This window comes from Morus notabilis, unplaced genomic scaffold (genome assembly GCF_000414095.1).
Source record: "Morus notabilis unplaced genomic scaffold, ASM41409v2 Scaffold78, whole genome shotgun sequence".
In the NCBI taxonomy this organism is placed as follows: Eukaryota; Viridiplantae; Streptophyta; class Magnoliopsida; order Rosales; family Moraceae; genus Morus; species Morus notabilis.
In genome coordinates this window covers 2,475,885-2,496,955 of record NW_010367622.1, presented here as the reverse complement: position 1 = coordinate 2,496,955, position 21,071 = coordinate 2,475,885, and the positions used below count along the sequence as shown (strand labels likewise).

The window sequence follows — 21,071 nt, the reverse complement described above, 5'->3', positions numbered from 1 at the left end:
CGAGTGGTGCTCGCTGCCATTGAGGAGATTCTGCACATCGGTGACATTGTCGAAGAGGGAGTCTTTAAGTATATAAGTCTGATTGGTGATTGTAATAATTGATACTTAATGGATTACTCATTGTCTATGTGCGACCCTGCAGATGTGGGTGGTTACTGAACCGCAATACTAATCTCTGGCGTACTTTACTTATGTTTTACTTTCCTTCCATTGAGGAGATTCTATACAGCGACAACATTGTCGAAGAGAGAGTCTTTGAGTGTAAAGTTAAATTGGTGATTGTAATCATTGATACTTAATATATTGTTTCATTGTCTAGATGTGACCCCGCAAATATAAGTGGTTACCGAACCACAATACCAATATCTGGCGTACTTTACCTTATGTTTTATTTTTCTGCTTAATTAATTAATTGTTGCTGAATTTGAAAATCCAATTAACATCAGGCATAAAACAGATCTATCACCGTCAAACCGCAAAAACCAACCAAATTAAATCAAATTAAATAGTCTAGTTTTTAATTTTAATTGGTTAGTTTTGATCAGTTTAAACATTTTCTTATTGGTTTCATTAGAGTTTTATATATCTCAATCCGAGTAAACCGGCTAAATCAAACAAAATTCTTCTATACCCTTCTTTTAAAAAATATTTCTCATACTATTAATATTTCTCTCTATTTTCATACGTATTATTTTTCTTATAGTTCAATGATTTCTTTTTCTAGATTTTAATAAAATTTTAAATAATCAAAACTTTTTTAAAAGTTAACAGTTAGTTTTACAAGACCGACTCAAACATTTCACGTGTAAAGATTTATTTTAATTATAAGTTTACACCTATCGACTCAATCTGATCAAAAGCCGATATAAATGATTGATTGGATTTGGTTTCTCTAAAAGTTTCAAATCACTGAAAGTTATTTTTTTCTTTGGTTGGCGGCTTTCCGCTTGAAATCGATTAAATCGACCATAAACAACCCTTATAATTGAGGATAATTCTGCAATTTAAAAAATATTTTATTAGACATTCTTAGTTAATGTTACGGAGAAAACTGAAACAAAATGGAAGGTTTAGTTTGTAGTTTCTAAAAGTAGAAGGATAATATATGAAAGAATTAAAATTAGAATGTATATCCTTAATTCTTAATCTTTAAACTTTAAACTTTAATTATATTAAAAGAGTAGATGTTGCTCTACTGTTCATTTGGTCGTCCATGTCGCAACGTTTGGTGCTTTGTTTTTTTTTCCATTTATTTCTCTCACTTTGCACTCTTCACTCTTTTTTAAAATTTTTCCTTTCTTTTTTTATTTCCTTTTTTCCTTTCTTTATTTTTAATTTCTTTTGTCCACCGTATGCTCTTGTATCAATATTTCTCCATCTTTGTCTCATATTCCTCTTTTATTTTCTCTTTATTTCAACTCTATCGTTCTTTTGTGGATTTCTAAAACTTTAAATCTTAACTTTCTCATGGTAATGATCTCCTTACTCGATTTTGACTTCTATTATTTTTTTCATCCAATTCATGGTCAAATCCGTTACTAAACTGTACATTTAATTAATCTCAGAATATTTAGCCCTCTAAAAATTAACACTAACGAGCCAAAATGAAAGAGATGCGCATACTTTCAAAAGCTATTTATGCAAATAACCCTTTTTTTGTTTGTATCTCTAGGTGAGATTTTCTTATATTTATTCTTTTTATCCATATTCTACACTGTATATTTATTCTTTTTATCCATATTCTACGCTTTTTTTTAAGTCTTTTCATAATCTACTTAATAAAATACTTCAATTACACCTCTGTACATGCATCGCACATACCTCATCTTATACACACACACACACACACACACACACACACATATATATATATATATATATATATAACATCCTAAATCCTAATCCTATCCTAAATATATAAACAAGGGGATATGTGACTACTGTTCATTTCATGGTAATCCAAAACGGAAACAAAATGAGTTTTAGGTGCCTTATAATTTTCTTACCTTTTATTTGAAGTTTCAATTTAAAAAAAAAAAAAAATGCTATATGTGGTTAATGTTCATTTCATGACAGGCTATCTGACACTTACTTTTTTTTTTTCCTTTTCTTTTTAAATTGCAACTCCTTTTTTCACATATTTCTTTAAATAACATTTTCACTTACATTGCTATTAATTGTATATTCTTTTTTAGTTTCTAAGTAGATTTTTTTTTCTGTATATAGCTGTTTGTGCTCTATGTTATAAAAATTTCAACACAACTCCTAAACTAATTTATGTAAATACCCATATATTAAGTACTATTTTTAAATTATTTAAAAATGGCAATATTATGAATCTTAAGCGAAAAAAGTATGAGAATTAAATATTGAAAATTAACATACTATTAGATTTGCCAAAACAGGCCGGGCTAATAGGTCAACATATGAAAATGTGGTCATGTACGACACATCACGATTGTTAAGACATCGTTCACTTCGCGGATTTGAGTTTTCAATTCGAGCTGAGATGTAATATTTGCTAAGAGCTTTGTACTGTAACAGAAAAAGTTAGATGTGACATTTTCTGAGAGCTTTTTACTGTAGAAATTTAGAACTAAAAACTCAAATCGGTGAAATAAACGATGCCTAAAGGAGTCCAATCCAAGATGTTTGAATGAGTTGAGCTTGACAAAATCTTTTTGGCGCAAAGCACGACACGTTTGGAGTACAATAACGGCACACAATAGCACAATTATAAAATTATGAAAATTTTCTTATACAAGACTTTCATAAAAGGTTTAAGACTTTACTTAAGTTGTCCTCAACAACACAAAATCTCGTACTTCTCATAGACGTCCTTAACTTCCATTAACCTTCTTACAATCCGCTCTAATTTCCCCCTTACTTCCCGTCAAAGGGCTTATATTTCCCATATTGATCATCGACTGAGCGAAGCTGTCAAAGAAAGCACTTTGGTCGCTGCTTAAACTGTTGACAATCGAAACAGTCACAGAACCGGTCGTGGAAAACAGCTCTTGGTCCGACTGAAGAAGTCCCCGGTTGTTATGCAGATTGGTGAAGTATTTGTTGTCGAAAGTATCGGCCGAACTGGGATCAAGGTTGGTCAGTTTCGTTCCGTCGCCGTTTTGTGGACATGTTTGTTGCAGGGCGGCCAAGTATGAGGAGTCGAGTGTTGGGTCGGGATTTCCGCCGCTAAAGTTGTACAGACGGTTGCTGAACGTTCGGCACTGAGCTCGTCCGAAAGTGTGCGCGCCTATAAACGTTCGATAAAGTGCATCAGTTGAACTGATAAGTTAGGCCTCGTTCGTTTTGCTGATTCGAGTTAAGATGTGATTGTATGTGAGAGCTTTTTACTGTAGTAAAAATGTTAGATGTGATTGTTTGTGAGAGCTTTTTACTGTAGCAAAACTCGAATTTTAAACTCGAATCAGTGAAACGAACAAGGTGTTAGTTTCTGTTTTGTATTGATCAGCAGAAGACATGCATTTTAATATGAAAAGTGTTTGGTGCACCAGTGATATTGAGCAGTAATACTCTAACTAATAGAGTGTGGGTCCCACCAGTAACTAAATTTTTATTAGTGTGTGTGACGTTGAACGTCACTTATGCCGGGTAGCATTGTATTACCTGATAGTGCAACAAGATCTGTGGTATCTAGGCCGACAGCAGAGAATTTGGCCATTATGTTTGCTAAGCCTTCGGAAGGTGACGGAAGAGCAGTGTTGGCTTTGGCCCGGTTCGCGGTTAAGCTGTCCCTTCTTCCTAATGGTACGTCCCAAGATGGACCTCCTGACTGTAGATCATTTGATATTCATATGAAAAGAAACTTTGCAAGTCTATGCATTTAGGCATAAGTTTATTTTTCGTTACACAATGAGTTTCCCATGTGCTATAGTGTATATGCGAGTAATTTGGACTTATAAAAAGATACTTCTATTCCTTCTTAAAGAAACAATAGTCCGGTATGTGATTAGATAAAAGTTTGTGTTGGCATAAAACTGATTTAAATAATCAATGGTAGCGACAGGACACTTCTAATTTTTGACACTCAATTTATGATTAAATTAGAAGTTAATAAATAATGATAACCACCAGTGATCAAGAATAGAAGTAGTACTGCTTATTTTCTCACCAAAGACACGGAAGATTCAGCCGCGAGAGCGAGAATGTCAGCGCAGGATACGACACCCGAGCATGAATTTTCCACGGCCGTTTTAATGTTGTCAACGACATCGTAGCCTCTAGCGGAGTTGGCATTTGGACCGGCATCTTTCTCGCTCTGTATGCTGTCACTGTTGTCTAACAGCAATGAAGCATCACATCCCTACCATCGTGAACAAAATTTACATGCTCTTAGTCAACTACAAAACTCAAAAAAAAAGGGAAAAAAAAAAAGATTTGGAAAATCAAAGATTATGAGTACTGCACGATTATTTTATTTTATTTTATTTTTACCTCGACAAAGCAATCATGAAATGAAGATGAATGAGGCTAGCGCCGATCCGGGAGTCGGAATTCATGACCTGTTGAACCACAGTGCGAACAATGCTAGAGACATTTGGGCATGTGGAGGCATAAAACGTTGTGCTCAGTTGAGCATTGGATGGATATAGTGTTAATGCTGCAATGGTAATTGCCTTGAGTACCAAGTAAGTTGAAAAAGATAAAGAAGGCATTTTTTCTTGATTTCTATTTACTTTGGCTTTCTCTTGTTTGCATGATTAATTGGTTAACACATCTAAACCAATATATAGGAAAATGTCATGTCGTTCTGCCAAGTTGACACAAGAAAACCGTGTTTGGTGAATACAAATATAAAATAAAAACAACGAATAATATTGTTGATTTTTGGTGGCATGAGGAAGATTCTTCTCTCTTTCGTGTGATTTATACATTTGGTAACTTTAATTTAGAAATTTTGAACTTGTTTTGACGTATTAGGTGCAAAATTTTCCGAGAAAAGTCAAATGAATGAAGCGGCTAGAATAATCAGCTAAATGATCAGCAGAAACTTTTGAAATTCGGTGCATGCATATATGAGTGTGTGTGTGTGTGTGTGTATATATATATATATATATATATATATATGAGAGTTTCTGCCTAGACCGATTAATTTTCTCATCGTTAAATTTAATTAAAATTAAATTAAAATAAAAAAATATACAGAATAATGTAAATTTAACTGTTAAAAAATTTAGATTCCTACCTTATCTTTTGACTACAGAATTAATAGTGAAAAGTAATTTTTTTAAAAATTTTTTCCTTTGAAAAAGGAGTGAAACTTGTTCACTCAAACGTCTTATATTGAAAGTTGATACTGTGGACGTATGCTCATTATAAATTTATAGGCATTATTTTAAGTCCGGCATCTAGCTGTATACTATTGGCAAGTGTAACAGTTTTTGTACTGTATAGTATTGGAAGTGTAACATTTTTTGTACGGACATATTTTTTTAGTGTAACATGATAATACTAAAGCAAGTATAATGTAATATGGTGAAAGATTATATTTTATAAAGTGTTACATTAAAAAAAGTAAGTATAATGTAATATGGTGAAAAATTATATTTTATAAAGTGTTACATTAAAAAAATGAGTGTTACATGAACGCACAAATAATATCATGTGACAAACAAAAATATTACTGCATTTACTGGATCAGTACGGCCACCGCATATCCTATAAATTTATACTACATCTTCAAGAGAAGCCTTTAAGTGTTTTTTTTTTTTTTTTTTTTTTTTTTCTTCTTCAAAGAGACCAACAGACATATTATTTGCCTCTTAACATTACATAAAAAAAAAGTAGCAGAAAAAAAGATCTGAACAATATACATTAGTGAAGTTAGACAGCCGAAAATAGTAGTTAATTACTCTGACTAGAAAACTCAAAAAGATTTCCAATAGGCAATTAGGCCCTATATTAGTGGAATTACTTTTTTCTCTTTTTTACTTTTTTTTAAAAGAGGACATTGCATTCTAAATCAGAAAGATACAAACATTAGTTCAAACATGAGAGGTCATAACGTATTTAGCGACTCAATCCTAATTAAAGATCGGAACCACTAGTAAATTCGATTGAAACGCTCTAGGAGGTAGTACGTGTAACGAGTTCTAAAGAAAGAAAACTGAAAAAGCACACAACTAATCGAGCACACAAATGCCTCTTTCAAACATACCACTACAATGGGTGAATAACTCCGATTGATTGAGATCGAGATATTGAAAGCATCAGGGCCTATAACAACACCGCAAAGAAAGACTTGCGGACAAAGACTTGCGGACTAGATATCAACACAATATCAGAAGGTGGAGAAACCACTTCCGGAACCAAACAGCACAATAGAAATAAACTAAAACTAAATGACATAAACATCAACGCATTTATTTGATAAGCGCACAAAACAAAAGGCAAAGCTCAAATGACACTGGTCGAATCTCCGATGACAAGTTGACCACTACCGTCGATGAGCAGGGGAGCCTCAATGCTGCAGGCAAGGAAACGCTAGAAAAAGGCCTAGCCATTGCTACCACCCGCCGCCGCCAACTAAGGAAAACTTTTCACCCATTGAGCCACCACCCCACCGGGGCCGAAATTGTTGGTTTCTGAAATGATTTCGGATGAGAAAGCCTGTATTTAGTGGATCGTGTATAACAAAAATTTACATAAAACTTTGAATAATCTACAAAATACATTAATTTATGCACTAATAAATTAATCAAATTAATTTATTTACCTAGCAAATGATTAGGACAATAACTTGAATTCTTTGACCTCAAACGTTCCTCGCTCCAAGCTAGTTTAGAACACCCAAATATTCCTCATAATTTTCTTGAATCTACAAAGATGTGTGTGTGGGTACACCTGAAATAAAACGGAATTAGCGAATAAACACTCAAGGTTTCCACGAACACCAACACATGCATGACGTGAAAATTTTAGAAAAAATTTACCTTCCCACAATCTATAAAAAACCGGCCACACTATGCTAGGGAGAGCAAAATTGTGTTCTCCAATTTTCTGTAATTTTTTATTTATAGAGTTTTAGTTAAACTCCCAGAAAAAGTCTAATCTTTATCTCCAAGATAAAGCTTGATAATTATCTCCAACTTTAAATTTTGATTTTGAAACAAAATCTCTCTCCCTTATCGACACGTCAATATTGACTCAAATTCAAATTCCAATTTAAATCAAACTTAAATTAATTTAAATTTCAAATTGGACAACTTATCAAATAAGACATTTGAATAACTTTGAAGAGCAAGTAACTGAATCCCAGAGGGATTCACACAATAGTGTATGTTCACACTATGTGAACACCTTCACGTGTGTTTCAAAATTCAAATTTAAATTTAAATAATAACATTATTTAATTTATAATTAATTCTCAATTAATTATCCTTAAGCGTTATTTTTAGAATTTTATAATTTTAAAATTCCCATTTTGCCCTCAGTGTCTTGTAGAATTACAAGGACAACGTGATGACTCATGGACTTATAATTTTGAGCTCATATACAATTAATAATTAATTTAATTAATTAATTTTAAAAGTTACTCCACTATAAACTTGAAATTGCACTCTCGTAATTATTGACATAAATTACTTCTAAACAGTGAAGTGCCCATTTGATATGGTCATTGTATATAGATCAATCCTCTATAAATAATTCTTAATTAGAGCTAGGTAAAATCCGTTAACCTCTCTAATTACGTCTTTATCCTTAAGTACCATTGATTCTCTAATGGACTGTGATTCATAAAATAAATTCATGAATTAGAGCTCCTATTAGTCCAAGTACCGAATCCACCTTCAAGGGAATTATTTATCTACTTTTTTCTCAAGAAGGAATGGATTACATAATATTCCCGGCTAACCACTTCATCATGTCTCCAAAATACAAGGACTAGGATTCAGGATCTCAAAATCCATACTGAGTAAATCAAAAGACATAAATCCACAAATAGGAGTTTGCTAATAAGTCAGGATTAAGATCATTTTATATATGACCATCGGTAGCCTCAATTAGAATTTCTATACTTAAAGGAAATTATCAGAAATTCATATTGTGTATGTGTCCCTGTTCCACATAATCTCATTATGCATAATACACTCATTCAATATCTCGCCATATTAATAGTGCGGATAGCATTGCTCCATTCTAAATGAGAATGACATGTATTAGTAATGTTTCAATTAAAGATTCCGAACTTTAATTAAATTTGTTACGAATGTCGTTTTGATTATTATCTTAAATATTATCATCTCGCATATACAACTTATATACAATATTTAAGGTCACATAAATAATTATGGAATTTTCACTGATATTCATAAAATATTCATTAATATATGCACATAAAATAATGAATACACTATTTTATTAAATAAATAATAAATATCTTATTACATCTCATGCTTCTAGGACACCATTCCCAGTAGAAACTCCCATAACGTAGCAACACCAAGGCACCCACACGTCCCTAGCCTGCAACGAAAAGCGCGACCTCTCCACCTCATCCTCCATCTCCGGCCGTTGCATTGCACCACAAGGGGCATAACTTTGCCGGCGTACGGATGTTCCCAGAAATGGCAGCCAAGTACACACCGGAAAAGCCCTCTCCACCACCCTTTTTTCCCACCCAAATAACAGCCTTGTCGACTCCTCATTGTGAGGATCCATGCCGTGCCACCCAAGCCGCCTTTCATGGGGCCGGGAGTCCGGAGCCAAGCCTAAGGGCGGTGACGGACTTTGGCCCTTTGAAACTCAGTGTGAAAGAGGCGCAAAGAAAAGCAAGAGGGAGAGGAAAAAAAACCCTAGCGAAAAGAAAAGTAAATTCAAGTTCCCCAAGAAAGGGTAAAACTAGTGGTTGTTTTCAAATACAAGAAGTGTGGAAAATTATATTAGTGAATTCCATCAAATTATTAATCTGCTTTATGCCTTACCATCTACAATGAATGGTTAAAAATATGTTTAAAAGTCAACATTCCGCTCCCTAATGGATTAAGAAAAGATTACAAATGTCAAAAGTGCAAAAAGGATGCTCCATTCGTGTTCGTTCCGCATTAGAATTTATTGCTTTCACGACAAGTAAAGTTTATGGTTGTGGCCACACTAGGTAGTAGGTACTATATGTAGTTGATAGGTGTATGGTTTGACAAAATTCTCCCAGCTACATAAATATGATTGGCTTTTCTAAGACCAATATGGATTTAATTTTACTGTACATATATATATATATCCGAATACTTTGAGATATACAAAATTCGACTCACTAAATATTAAGATCTACAATAATCTCATTTTTTAATTTTTTTTACATGAAAAAAAAAACAAGAGCCTTTTAAAGAGGAAAAAAAAAAAAAGGAAAGAAAGAAAGAAAGGAAGAAAAAGCTGTTAACTTGGGGCACAAAGGAGCGTCTAATCGCCGTATGCAACTGGGTTTCCTGTGATTTCTGCTGATATTGTCTTGACTGATTCTGCTTGTTGAAATGACAATTTTTTGGCGAAGTGGCCTTCCTAACCACAGTTGAACTAGCTATCGGTGCCAAGCTTGAATTCTCCTGATGCTTCTTCTCACACTTAGAGCATAAGAGATGAGCAGTGTTACTCTTCTTCTGAGGCTGATTCTTTTAATTCTTATCGTATTAAAGTTTTCCTCCAATTGTCACTAGAGAAAATTAAAGGATTTATCCTTATAAGTCTCTAGGTCTAAATTTTTATCACTTACTCTTTATTAATACTCTTTTAATTAATATACAATTTGATTCAATAGATATTAAATAAGAATAAAGAGTAAAAATTAAATAATAAAAAAATATTTATCTCGTTTTCTTTATTACTGTTATTCTGGCCGGACTGAGAAAAGCTAAAAAATTTAAACTTAACATGGCCTTTAATCTCATTTAATAAAATTACTTTACTTTCTTTTTTATGTACTGAAATTTTATTATTATTTATTATTTATTTTTGGTAAATATATACTGATCAGGTTTTATTGCAGTGACAATTTACAGGACCAAATGACTTTCTGCAGAGTCCTGTAATAGTGTTGAGAATGGGATGTCATGTGCTAATAATACAAATTGTGCTCAATAAAAATTGGCCAAAAAAAAAAAGATCAGTTTTTGCCCATTTGGCGATCAAAATAGCCTTTTTAGTATTTTTTTAGGGAGTTTCTATACTTTAAAAAATAAACTATTAAAAGTTCACATTTTTAGCCAGCATATTTTTTAAATTTAATGTGATTTTAATTAAGTTAATAGTCATAAATTGATCAAAATTTTTTTTTCTTTAAATGTTTTCATCAATATATGGCTCCGTTTTTTTTGCTGATTCGAGTTTTGTTACAGTAAAAAAACTTTTAAAAATAATCACATTTAATTTTTTTATTACAATAAAAAAATTTTACACAACATCACATCTTAATTTAAATTAAAAATTTAAATTACAGAACCCTCTTTTAATTAATATACAATTTGATTCAATAGATATTAAATAAGAATAAAGAGTAAAAATTAAATAATAAAAAAATATTTATCTCGTTTTCTTTATTACTGTTATTCTGGCCGGACTGAGAAAAGCTAAAAAATTTAAACTTAACATGGCCTTTAATCTCATTTAATAAAATTACTTTACTTTCTTTTTTATGTACTGAAATTTTATTATTATTTATTATTTATTTTTGGTAAATATATACTGATCAGGTTTTATTGCAGTGACAATTTACAGGACCAAATGACTTTCTGCAGAGTCCTGTAATAGTGTTGAGAATGGGATGTCATGTGCTAATAATACAAATTGTGCTCAATAAAAATTGGCCAAAAAAAAAAAGATCAGTTTTTGCCCATTTGGCGATCAAAATAGCCTTTTTAGTATTTTTTTAGGGAGTTTCTATACTTTAAAAAATAAACTATTAAAAGTTCACATTTTTAGCCAGCATATTTTTTAAATTTAATGTGATTTTAATTAAGTTAATAGTCATAAATTGATCAAAATTTTTTTTTCTTTAAATGTTTTCATCAATATATGGCTCCGTTTTTTTTGCTGATTCGAGTTTTGTTACAGTAAAAAAACTTTTAAAAATAATCACATTTAATTTTTTTATTACAATAAAAAAATTTTACACAACATCACATCTTAATTTAAATTAAAAATTTAAATTACAGAACCGAACGGACCTCCGTCTTTGTCAAGGTCATAGTAGAGACTACAGAGTGATTAGTGTCTGATTGGCTGCTCTACCTAAGTTACTAAGAAAAGGGAAACAAATTATTAAAAAAAAAAAAATCCAGAAAAGGGGAGCAAGATAATTACTGCAAACCCGTCAATTCACGAACAAATTAGAATAAATTGTTGTCACTGATAAGATTTTTCAGTCTGAGAGTAGGCTTTTTTTTGCTCTGACTACATACACTTCACAACAAATAGTAAATAAATAAAAATTTATATATGCTTACGTTTAGAGTTGATGCGGCTCTTTTCACAACTTAAATTAAAAAATTTAATTGAAAAGTAAAATTTTATTAAAAAAATCATTATAATAAATTTTTATAAGAAAAAATATTATAATAAAAAATATAAATTGTGATTTGAATAAATTTCGGCATGTATATTTTGGCCAATCAAGTAATCTTGAGGAGTATAGAATATATAATTATTACAGGACCGTTTAGTTCATTGATATAAGTTTTTAATTTAAATTGAAATGTGACTTTATGTTAAAATTTTTTACTGTAATAAAAAAATTAAATGTGACTATTTTTGAGAATTTTTTACTGTAACAAAACTAAAATTTTAAATTTAAATCGGTAAAATTTTAATGCCTTAAATTTTCACGGCTGTCAATTTTCAGTTTTATTATTGATTGCATAGAAGAAAGCAGATATCCCCTATTTCTAATGACGAACATATCATAGTACCCAATAACGACTAGTTATTGCAAGTATAGCTTGTTATTAGAAAATTTACACTTATGTCCCTGTTAACAGCGCTGATACGTGCTTATAACATTTGACTTGTTTAAATATAATACTTAATATTACATGCGTTAAATTACATTTTTTAAATGTCACAAAAAGAATAATATTATACAAGAATACAAAAAGAATTACATTTGTTTGACTGGTCCTATGCCAGACTTGAGACACATGTATATACATATACATACATATATATAGAAGTCCCATCTAGGACAGTATGACCACTCTGTGATGACATCCAATATATTGTAGAACATTGCTCAAAAAAGAAAAAGAAAAAGAGGATTTTATCCAAGAGATCCTGAACCGTCATATCAATAAAAAGAAAGCAAAATAAATAAAAATGTAATGTTATAAAGCTCTGCAGCAATGGTAAATAGAGTAGAAAATTTTTGTACCCTTCTAATTCTCTAAAAAAAAAAAAAAAAAAAAAAAAACTTATTTGCTTTTCATGCAAGGAAATCAAAGTTTGAGAAACTTTGGTCCTTATGGTCAGTGCTTCCAGGTAACTAGATTGATGATATGTTTGATAGTGATTTTTAAAACTTATCAATTCTTTAATCATCGAATTTATGTTTAGTAAAAATTATAAAAATTGATTCTTAACAAAATTTTGAAAAATTTATAGTTAAAATAAAAAATAATTGAAAATAATTTTAAAATTTAAATTATACGACAATCAACTTAAAATATAATTAATGAAGCTTTCACAATACCTATAATATTTTTAAAATTAATACTTATATAAAAATATTCAATTACTTTTTATAATAGTTACTTTTTTTTATTATAATTAATAATAATTTTTTAAAAATTTAAGCACTATTAAATTGACGCTATAAGAAATTAACGATTTACGTACCTCATGGATTGATATATAATGATTAATGATCAAGTGACTTGGTACTTGGCAGTCAGAAGACATGCAGTTACTTAACTCGTAAGAAAGAGAAAAAAAAAACGTATTTAATTTGCATATTTACTTTCAGAACTTGTTTTATAAACTTCTAATTTTATAATTATAACAAATTGCTCACAATTGACAGTTTCTAGTAAGTCGTCTTATTGGTAGAATTAATTTTTTAATTATTAAATTTAATTAAAATTAAATAAGATAAAAAAAATATGTAGACAATTTTTAATATAAATTTAGTGGTTAAAAAAATATAATTACTAATAGTTTCATTTTTCTAGTTTTATAAGAAAAACTCCCTAATTCATATACCAACTCTTTGAACAAATTCAGCAACTTAAATGAGGCACCAGTAATAATAATAAAAAAGTTCCAACTGTACAAAAATTTTCAAAAGGAAAAAAAAAAAAAAAAAGCTTTCGCTTTCTTCAAGGCTGTGCGGCACTTTGCATGCATGGCCAGTTTCCTCTCCGTTAATTTCATGTTTTGTCAAAGATTGAAAATTCAACATTTCCATCAATAGTTTTACGAAAATTTCTGTATTTTAGAAGTAGTGATATAAAAATATATGTAGTAACTTTTTTTAGAATATTTTGAATGACCAAGTATCGATATTTTCTTAATGACCAAATATCAGATAAATTTTACAGAAATATCGTGAAACTATTTATAATATTTTCAGAGAACTTCAATAATTTTATATTTGTTAATTTACTTTTTAACAATATAAATTTTGTCTTTTTTCTACTTCAAATTCCATGTCTTGTTATGAATATTTTTTAAACCAAGAATGTATTTTAAATTTAAATACCTTCAAACTTTATAAAAGCTTATTTTGGTATTAATAATTTATCATCTTGTATGAAGCCATAAAGGTAAGATATCTATATTAGGTCGACCTTCAATTAGTTTACTTAATTTATGAAGCGCTCTTATCATTTATAGTATATGATCTCATTTTACCATGCATATTTATCATACAATTGGTAATTTGATTAGGAAGCTCATCTAATTTATGTACTATTAGCTATTTAGAGTGTCTTAAAGTATCATCTAAAAATAAAGTGTTCAAATATGAATTTCTATATTTTACGTTAATTTTCACTGATGTCGACATTTCTGGATATATTAGTAAAATTGAAGTATACCACTGAGAGTACTGATTTTTCTATGAATATTAATATTTTATTCTTGTGATTTGAGTTTCTGTCCCTAGCATTTCATTCAGTACACCACTTATTGATCCAGGTGTTCCAATCTTGAGCAGTTGTATATATAGGAGAATTCTATATGTATCCCACATATTAGTGGATTTTAGAAAAGTCTCTTTCGCCGATTCGAGTTTAGAATTTGAGTTTTGTTACAGTAAAAATCTCTCAGAAACAGTCACATTTAACTTTTTTGTTATAATAAAAAACTCTCACACAAAATCACATCTCAACTCGAATTATAAACCTGAATCAGCGAAGTGAACGGGCTATCAGTTTCAAAATATTTACTAACCAAAAATTGTTTGCAGACGAATTTTGTTTCATGTCTCAAAAGACGTGCATAATTATTTTCATAAACATTAAGAAAATACCAAACAGGTCCTTCATTTTTTTTTTTTTTTATATCAGTGTAATCTGTAAATTTTTGGTCTTTTCTGCTTGATAATTGCTATAGCAAAGGCAACATGTGAGTTTTTTTTCTTTTCTTTTTTCCCCCTAAGAGTACTCTTTAACTGTGAGTACATGGGTGTCACATGAAGTTAATTTAGCGAAAATTAGTCTTCATTACTGAATCAATGCTAAATACTATGAAACAATATAAAGGTTAGTGCCTAGTAAACTAATTTGGAGGACAAAAATTCAAAGAAATCACTGCCAATTAACAACACAAAAGGCTATTCGTCTTTTTTATGCACTTATGCTTTTAATACAAAACAATTTATTACGGCATATTAATGAAAGGATTTATGTAAGAATATGTATTATGAATGGATCCAATCACTAGTGTATATGAGATAGGGATAAGGAAAATATTAGAATTTCAATTCTCGATGTATATGTATTATTCCCTAAAAGGAAAAAAAAATAAAATAAGAGAAAATTATTGAACTTACACTTAAATTAGTATTCTTTTATTAATATAGTTATTTGATTTAAAATGTATTAATTAAAAATAAGGAGTAAAACTTAAACCTCGTGCACACTTCTAAAATTTTTGTCAAGATTTCTCAAAAATAATCTTGGCATATTTACTGTGGGCTTGACCCCCTTCTTGATCCAATAAATTTGGGCTGACGACGAGCTCTCGGTGGGCTGATCTCTTGTAGCACAACATTCATTCTTGCTTCGCTAATTGAGCAATGCAATATCTAATCTCCCAAATTAGATTTTTCAGCAAACATCATATATATTTTCTATCATCGATTTCCAGAGAGTAATCCACTAGATTTCACTTGGCAATCTATCTGATTATTTTGAGTTTTTCAACAAATATCACTTAAACTAACTGTTACCACCTGCAATCGTCTGTGCCGGTTACCTGAGAGTAATTTGATAGATTTTTACCAAACGTCCAGCAGAATATATTGCCTTTTAATGCACGAGACCCAGGAAAAAATTTCAAAAGACAAAATTAAAAAAAAAAAAAAAACCGTCACACATTAAAACATATGTATCATGATATTACAACAAAAAACTCAGAAAACTTAATTGTCGTCGCTCGTTACCACCACAAGTTTGCCATCCGGTTCTGGGTTATTTTTGCTGATGGATAATCAACATTTTAATTTTAATAGTTTTGAGATGACTTATGATTATTTATCTCTCAAATGATTAAAAAGAAAAAAGAAAAAAAGGTTCGTAGTGGTTTGTACAACACAACATCTAGTGCTAAAACTTGTTTGATGTTCTACCAATCCTCTATTATTTTCTAGTCTCATATTGTATATTAAACTTAAGAATACAATTTTAGCTTATGGTTTCTAAGGTTTTCACGTTTTGTGCCCTTTAAAAATTTCTTATGATTTGGCATTATGGTCTCTGATGTTTCTTTCTTAGCAATTTAGGAGGCTTTGAAAAGAATAATAATAATAATAATTATTATTATTATTATTTTTACAGCGTATACGTCTTGAATATCTCTTGACTCGGTACTTTCATCATTAAAAATTATTAATAATGGCAATTCCCTTTATTAGTCCCAGAATTCTCATTGACTTAATTGTTACTTTTTTGAAAATTGAAGAAGAAATAATTTTGAGCATGAAAATTGCAAAAACATAAAAAACTCAAAGACTAAAATATTGGACAGCTTGCATTCTTTGACTCTCAACCCTTTACTTGTTTAGAATTACGGAAAAACCTCATGATGTTTTTTTTTTTTTTTTTTCAAAAAAAAAAAAAAGAAAAAAAACTTGATGTGGGAAGCCAATTAATTAGAGGTGAAAATTCAGTTATAAGTTCATCAACTGACCTTTACAAGTTTAGGACTATATACATTATCCTTGGGATTATATACTGTACACATGGAGGAAACTATAAAAGTAATTTTGTATCTCCTGCATCTTTTTACGTCAAATAATTAATTTTCTTTAGTTTGAAACGTTAAAATTGTTTTCGTAGTAGAAAAAGTTAGATATAATTTTCGTAGCAAAGAAATTCTTACATCTCAATGTGTAAATTTACCGTAAAGAAACTTTAATCACAAATTTAAGCATTACATTGTCAGAGTCATAATACACAACATTTATCTCATAGTCTTATACTTTCTCTCGTAGGTCTTTCTTTTAGCAGTACAAGTTTCTAACAGTGAGATCACATTAATTTTGAAAAATATGCAGAATAGACAATTTATAATACAGAACAGATGACTGAAAAATAGAGAACTACCTTGTAGTTCATTTTCTCTGTTCCTACTAGAGAAAACTTCCTTAAAAGTTATATTCAGTTTGATGTGACTTTTTGTGAGAGCTATTAAATCTAGCAAAATCAGAATTAAAAATTTGAATATGTGAACTGAACAAGGAAACTCTACATCTCAGTGTGTGAATTTACCGTAAAGAAATATTAATCACAAATTTAAGCATTACAATGTGAGAGTCATAATACACAACATTTATCTCAGAGTCTTATACTTTCTCTCGTAGGTCTTTCTTTTAGGAGTACAAGTTTCTAATAGTGAGATCACATTAATTTTGAAAAATATGCAGAATAGACAATTTATAATACAGAACAGATAACTGAAAAATAGAGAACTACCTTGTAGTTCATTTTTTCTGTTCCTACTAGAGAAAACTCCCTTAAAAGTTATATTCAGTTTGATATGACTTTTTATGAGATCTTATAACTGTAGCAAAACTGGAATTAAAAATTTGAATATGTGAAATAAACAAGGAGGCTCTACATATCAATGTGTGAATTTACCATAAAGAAACATTAATCACAAATTTAAGCATTACAATGTGAGAGTCATAATACATAACATTTATCTCATAATCTTATACTATCTCCAGTAGGTGTTTCTTTTAGTAGTACCAGTTTCTAACAGTTAGATCTAGTGAAAATCACATTAATTTAAAAAAGTATGCAGAATAGACAATTTATAATTCAAATTGATGATTGAAAAATAGAGAACTACCTTGTAGTTCATTTTATTTTGTTCCCACTAAGGAAAACTCCCTTAAATGTTATATTCATTTAGATGTAACTTTTTGTAAGAGTTTTTAACTGTAGTAAAATTGGAATTAATAATTCAAATATGTGAAATGAACAAGAAAACCCTACATCTCAATGTGTGAATTTACCGTAAAGAATCTTTAATCGCAAATTTAAGCATTACATTGTTAGAGTCATAATACACAATATTCATCTCATAGTCTTATACTTTTTATGTTAAGTCTTTCTATTAGTAGTACCAGTTTCTAACTGCTAGATCTAGTCAAAATCACATTAATTTAAAAAGTATACAGAACAGACAATTTATAATACAGTTTGATGATTGAAAAAAAGAAAACTACGTTGTAGTTCATTTTTTTTGTTCCTACTAGAGAAACTTCCTTAAAATTTCTATTGAGTTAGATGTGACTTTTTGTGAGAGCTTTTAACTGTAGCAAAACTGGAATTTAAAATTTGAATATGTGAAATGAACAAGAAAACTCTACATCTCAATGTGTGAATTTACCGTAAAGAAACTTTAATCCCAAATTTAAGCAGTACATTGTCAGAGTCATAATACAAAACATTTATCTCATAGGCTTATACTTTTTCTGGTAAGTCTTTCTACTAGTAGTACCAGTTTCTAACAGTTAAATCTGGTAAAAATCACATTAATTTTAAAAAATATGCAGAACAGACAGTTTATAGTACAGATTGATGATTGAAAATTTGTGAACTACCTTGTAGTTCATTTTTTTTTGGTTCCTACTAGGGAAACTCCCTTAAAAGTTATATTGCGTTGCCAGCACAGCCTAACCATGAAGGCACGTTTCTTCGACGAGCAACCTACAACGCGTTTCAATCTGTTTCAGTGTGGGTCCCACATGATAGCTGCCAGCCTGCCTTCTTCTCCATGTGTGACAGCTGTTCTCCGCGGACCCCAGCTATCTTTTTTGCCAGCACACTCCAACCAATCCGCGTGCGACACGTGGCGCGTTTTCTCCTCACTGCCAATCTCGTTGCTACACGTGTCCACTGAGTGCTGAGTCCGAATTTCTCCTTCAAAATCAGAGTAAACTGGCAAGATTTCTTCCCCAAATCATATATATGATTTCTCCTAATTTATGTGTAATTTTATTTTGTTTCATTTTCTTTTGTAATTTTCTATTTTTATTATTTGTTTTCTTATTTGACAGGCAACCTCTGAATACTATAAATATGGGATTAGCTTAAGGTTTTTAAGAAGCTTTTAATATTCAGTATCCTGTCGTCTTGCTGTCAGTCTCATATTTTCTCTCTAGAACTTGTGAGAATGTTTTGCAAGTTAGGCTAGAGTTCTCTTGGTGAGGTTAGAGATGAACTTTTGTTACTGGCCCAATTTGGGCTTTTGATTCCTTGTGTTGTAGAGTTCAACATCCGAATGAATTAAATCTCATCTAACTTTTATTTACTTTTCAAAATATTGTGTGCCAATTTTTATATAAGTTCAGTCACGCTTTTCTTATGTAATTCTGTCACGCATTGTTTTGTTATTCAAATTATTTTATAAATTGTCTTTTACTCTAATATTATCAAATTGATATATTGTCGATTTTAGATAACTTGTAATAATAATATTTTCGGAGTCAACATAGAGATTTTAATTTATTTAATCTTTTTATTTTGTGGATGAAAACTTCAATTGGTGAATGAAACATTAGGGATTCTTGACCCTTACCATTTTTACTACTATATTTCCTCCATAATTTTCTCCTTTTTATTTTATTTGCAACAAAAAGTCTCAAAAGCTCTTCTTTTTCTTTAATTTAGTTATTATTTATTTTTCTCTAACGCTCTCATTCTGCTAATCTTTCTTATTATTTTGTTATCTCTCTATAGATACGACTGTCATTCTGTGCTAGAATTGACCGTTTGTGACCATCACTTTTGAGCGTTAATCAAATTTTAGCATTGTTATCGGGAAGGTGCTATTAGCAAGACTGATCAGTAGATTTTTAGTTAAATAGGTAAGTACACATTTCTTTTCTTTCTCTCCGTCATTAATCTGTGAATCTCATTTTTTTAATTGAATATTGGTCTCATTTTTGTTTGACGGTTTGTGTGTGCAATAGTAGTTTTGTTTGCTGCACCCTTTTTGTTTTTCTTTTCCCGTTTTTGTTTTACACAAAAAAAATCTTACACTTTATTCTTACGGTTTCTTTCTTGCTTTATTTTTATTTTTATTCTTTTTTGTATTCGTTTATTGCTTCATCAGATTAAAAAAAAGTTTACTTTTGATTTTTTTTCTTTCCTTTTCTCTTCATTTCCTTTTTCTCCTTCATTCTGTTTCTTTACACACGTTTATAAAAAAAAAAAAATCTTTTCATTCAATTTCTTTTTATGTAATTTCCTTAGTTTTGAAAGATAATTTAGGATTTGCTTTTAGTGTTGATTCTATTTCCCTTTCTAGTTTTAGAATTAATTGTGACTTGATTTTTGTAATCTTTTACTTTTTTTTATAAGTTAGGATTTTATTTTGTTTCTCTATTTGTATAATTTAATGTTAACTATTATATTGTTGCCTAATTTAATTATTCCTTTTATAGTTTACATTAATTCTTAGGATTATAATTAGGATTGTAATTAATTGACTATTCTTAATTTAAGAATTTCATAATTTGGTAGATTTAGGCTTTTGACTTTAGGAATAGTTCCCATTAATTAGATTTCATTTCATAATTTATTCAATAAAATTTAATAATTGATTTTAAGAACAATTGTGTGGTTACGTGGAAAGTACAATCTGAGGGAGTTCTGTCTAGGAAAGTTGGTACTTAAGTGGGCATCGCCCCACCAATCTTTCGTGGGAACACTGCTCTGTCTAGGAGACTATTCATTGAGCCAAGAGCTATAGTCTTTCTTGGGAGCACTCTCGGTGGTTACAATTTACGTTACTATGTAATTATTTTCTTTTCTTTTGATTAAAAATAAAAAAAACAAAAAAAATTAAAAAAAGAGCCTCTTAGGGTGAATGCATTGGTATAGAGACGAACTAGAGAGATTTTCTCAACATCCAGACTTAGAAACCCCTAGTGAAATTCTATCCGACTAGTCTTCTATGCCTCCGTCTTCACACTCGTCGTTGGAATTCGCACTTCAAAATCTATTGCAATGGCACAACACGAGGAAGTTCAGCAAAGGACGTTGCAAGATTACCTGCACCCAACGCGAATGGCCACCCCATCTTGCATCATGTTCCCACCGAATGCACCGCCTACGGATTTCAAGCCGGGCATGATTGCACTTCTCCCAACCTTTCATCGGTTAGAGAACGAGAATCCATATGTACACATCCGGGAGTTTAAGGAGGTGGTGGCCACCTTTCATAGCTGTGCTGAGGCCACAAACACCGCCAGATTGAAGTTTTTCCCTTTTTCTCTGAAGGACAAGTCCAAAAGCTGGTTGTATTCTCTTAGGCCCAGGTCTACTGGTACGTGGAAAGAAATGACGACGACATTCTTCAACAAGTATTTCCCACACCATCAGACCAAC

The 21,071-nt window shown here is 30.5% G+C and overlaps 1 protein-coding gene across 1 annotated transcript; it reads right to left on the bottom strand.

The window, feature by feature from the left end:
- Nucleotides 1-2,765: 2,765 nt before the first annotated feature.
- On the bottom strand, nucleotides 2,766-4,706 carry LOC21410626 (peroxidase A2). Its single transcript, XM_024175422.1, is given in 5 exon segments — nucleotides 2,766-3,256; nucleotides 3,631-3,796; nucleotides 4,136-4,327; nucleotides 4,459-4,478; nucleotides 4,481-4,706. Coding segments are annotated over 5 exon segments (993 nt in total). The 5' UTR covers nucleotides 4,680-4,706; the 3' UTR covers nucleotides 2,766-2,840.
- Between the last annotated feature and the right edge of the window lie 16,365 nt (nucleotides 4,707-21,071).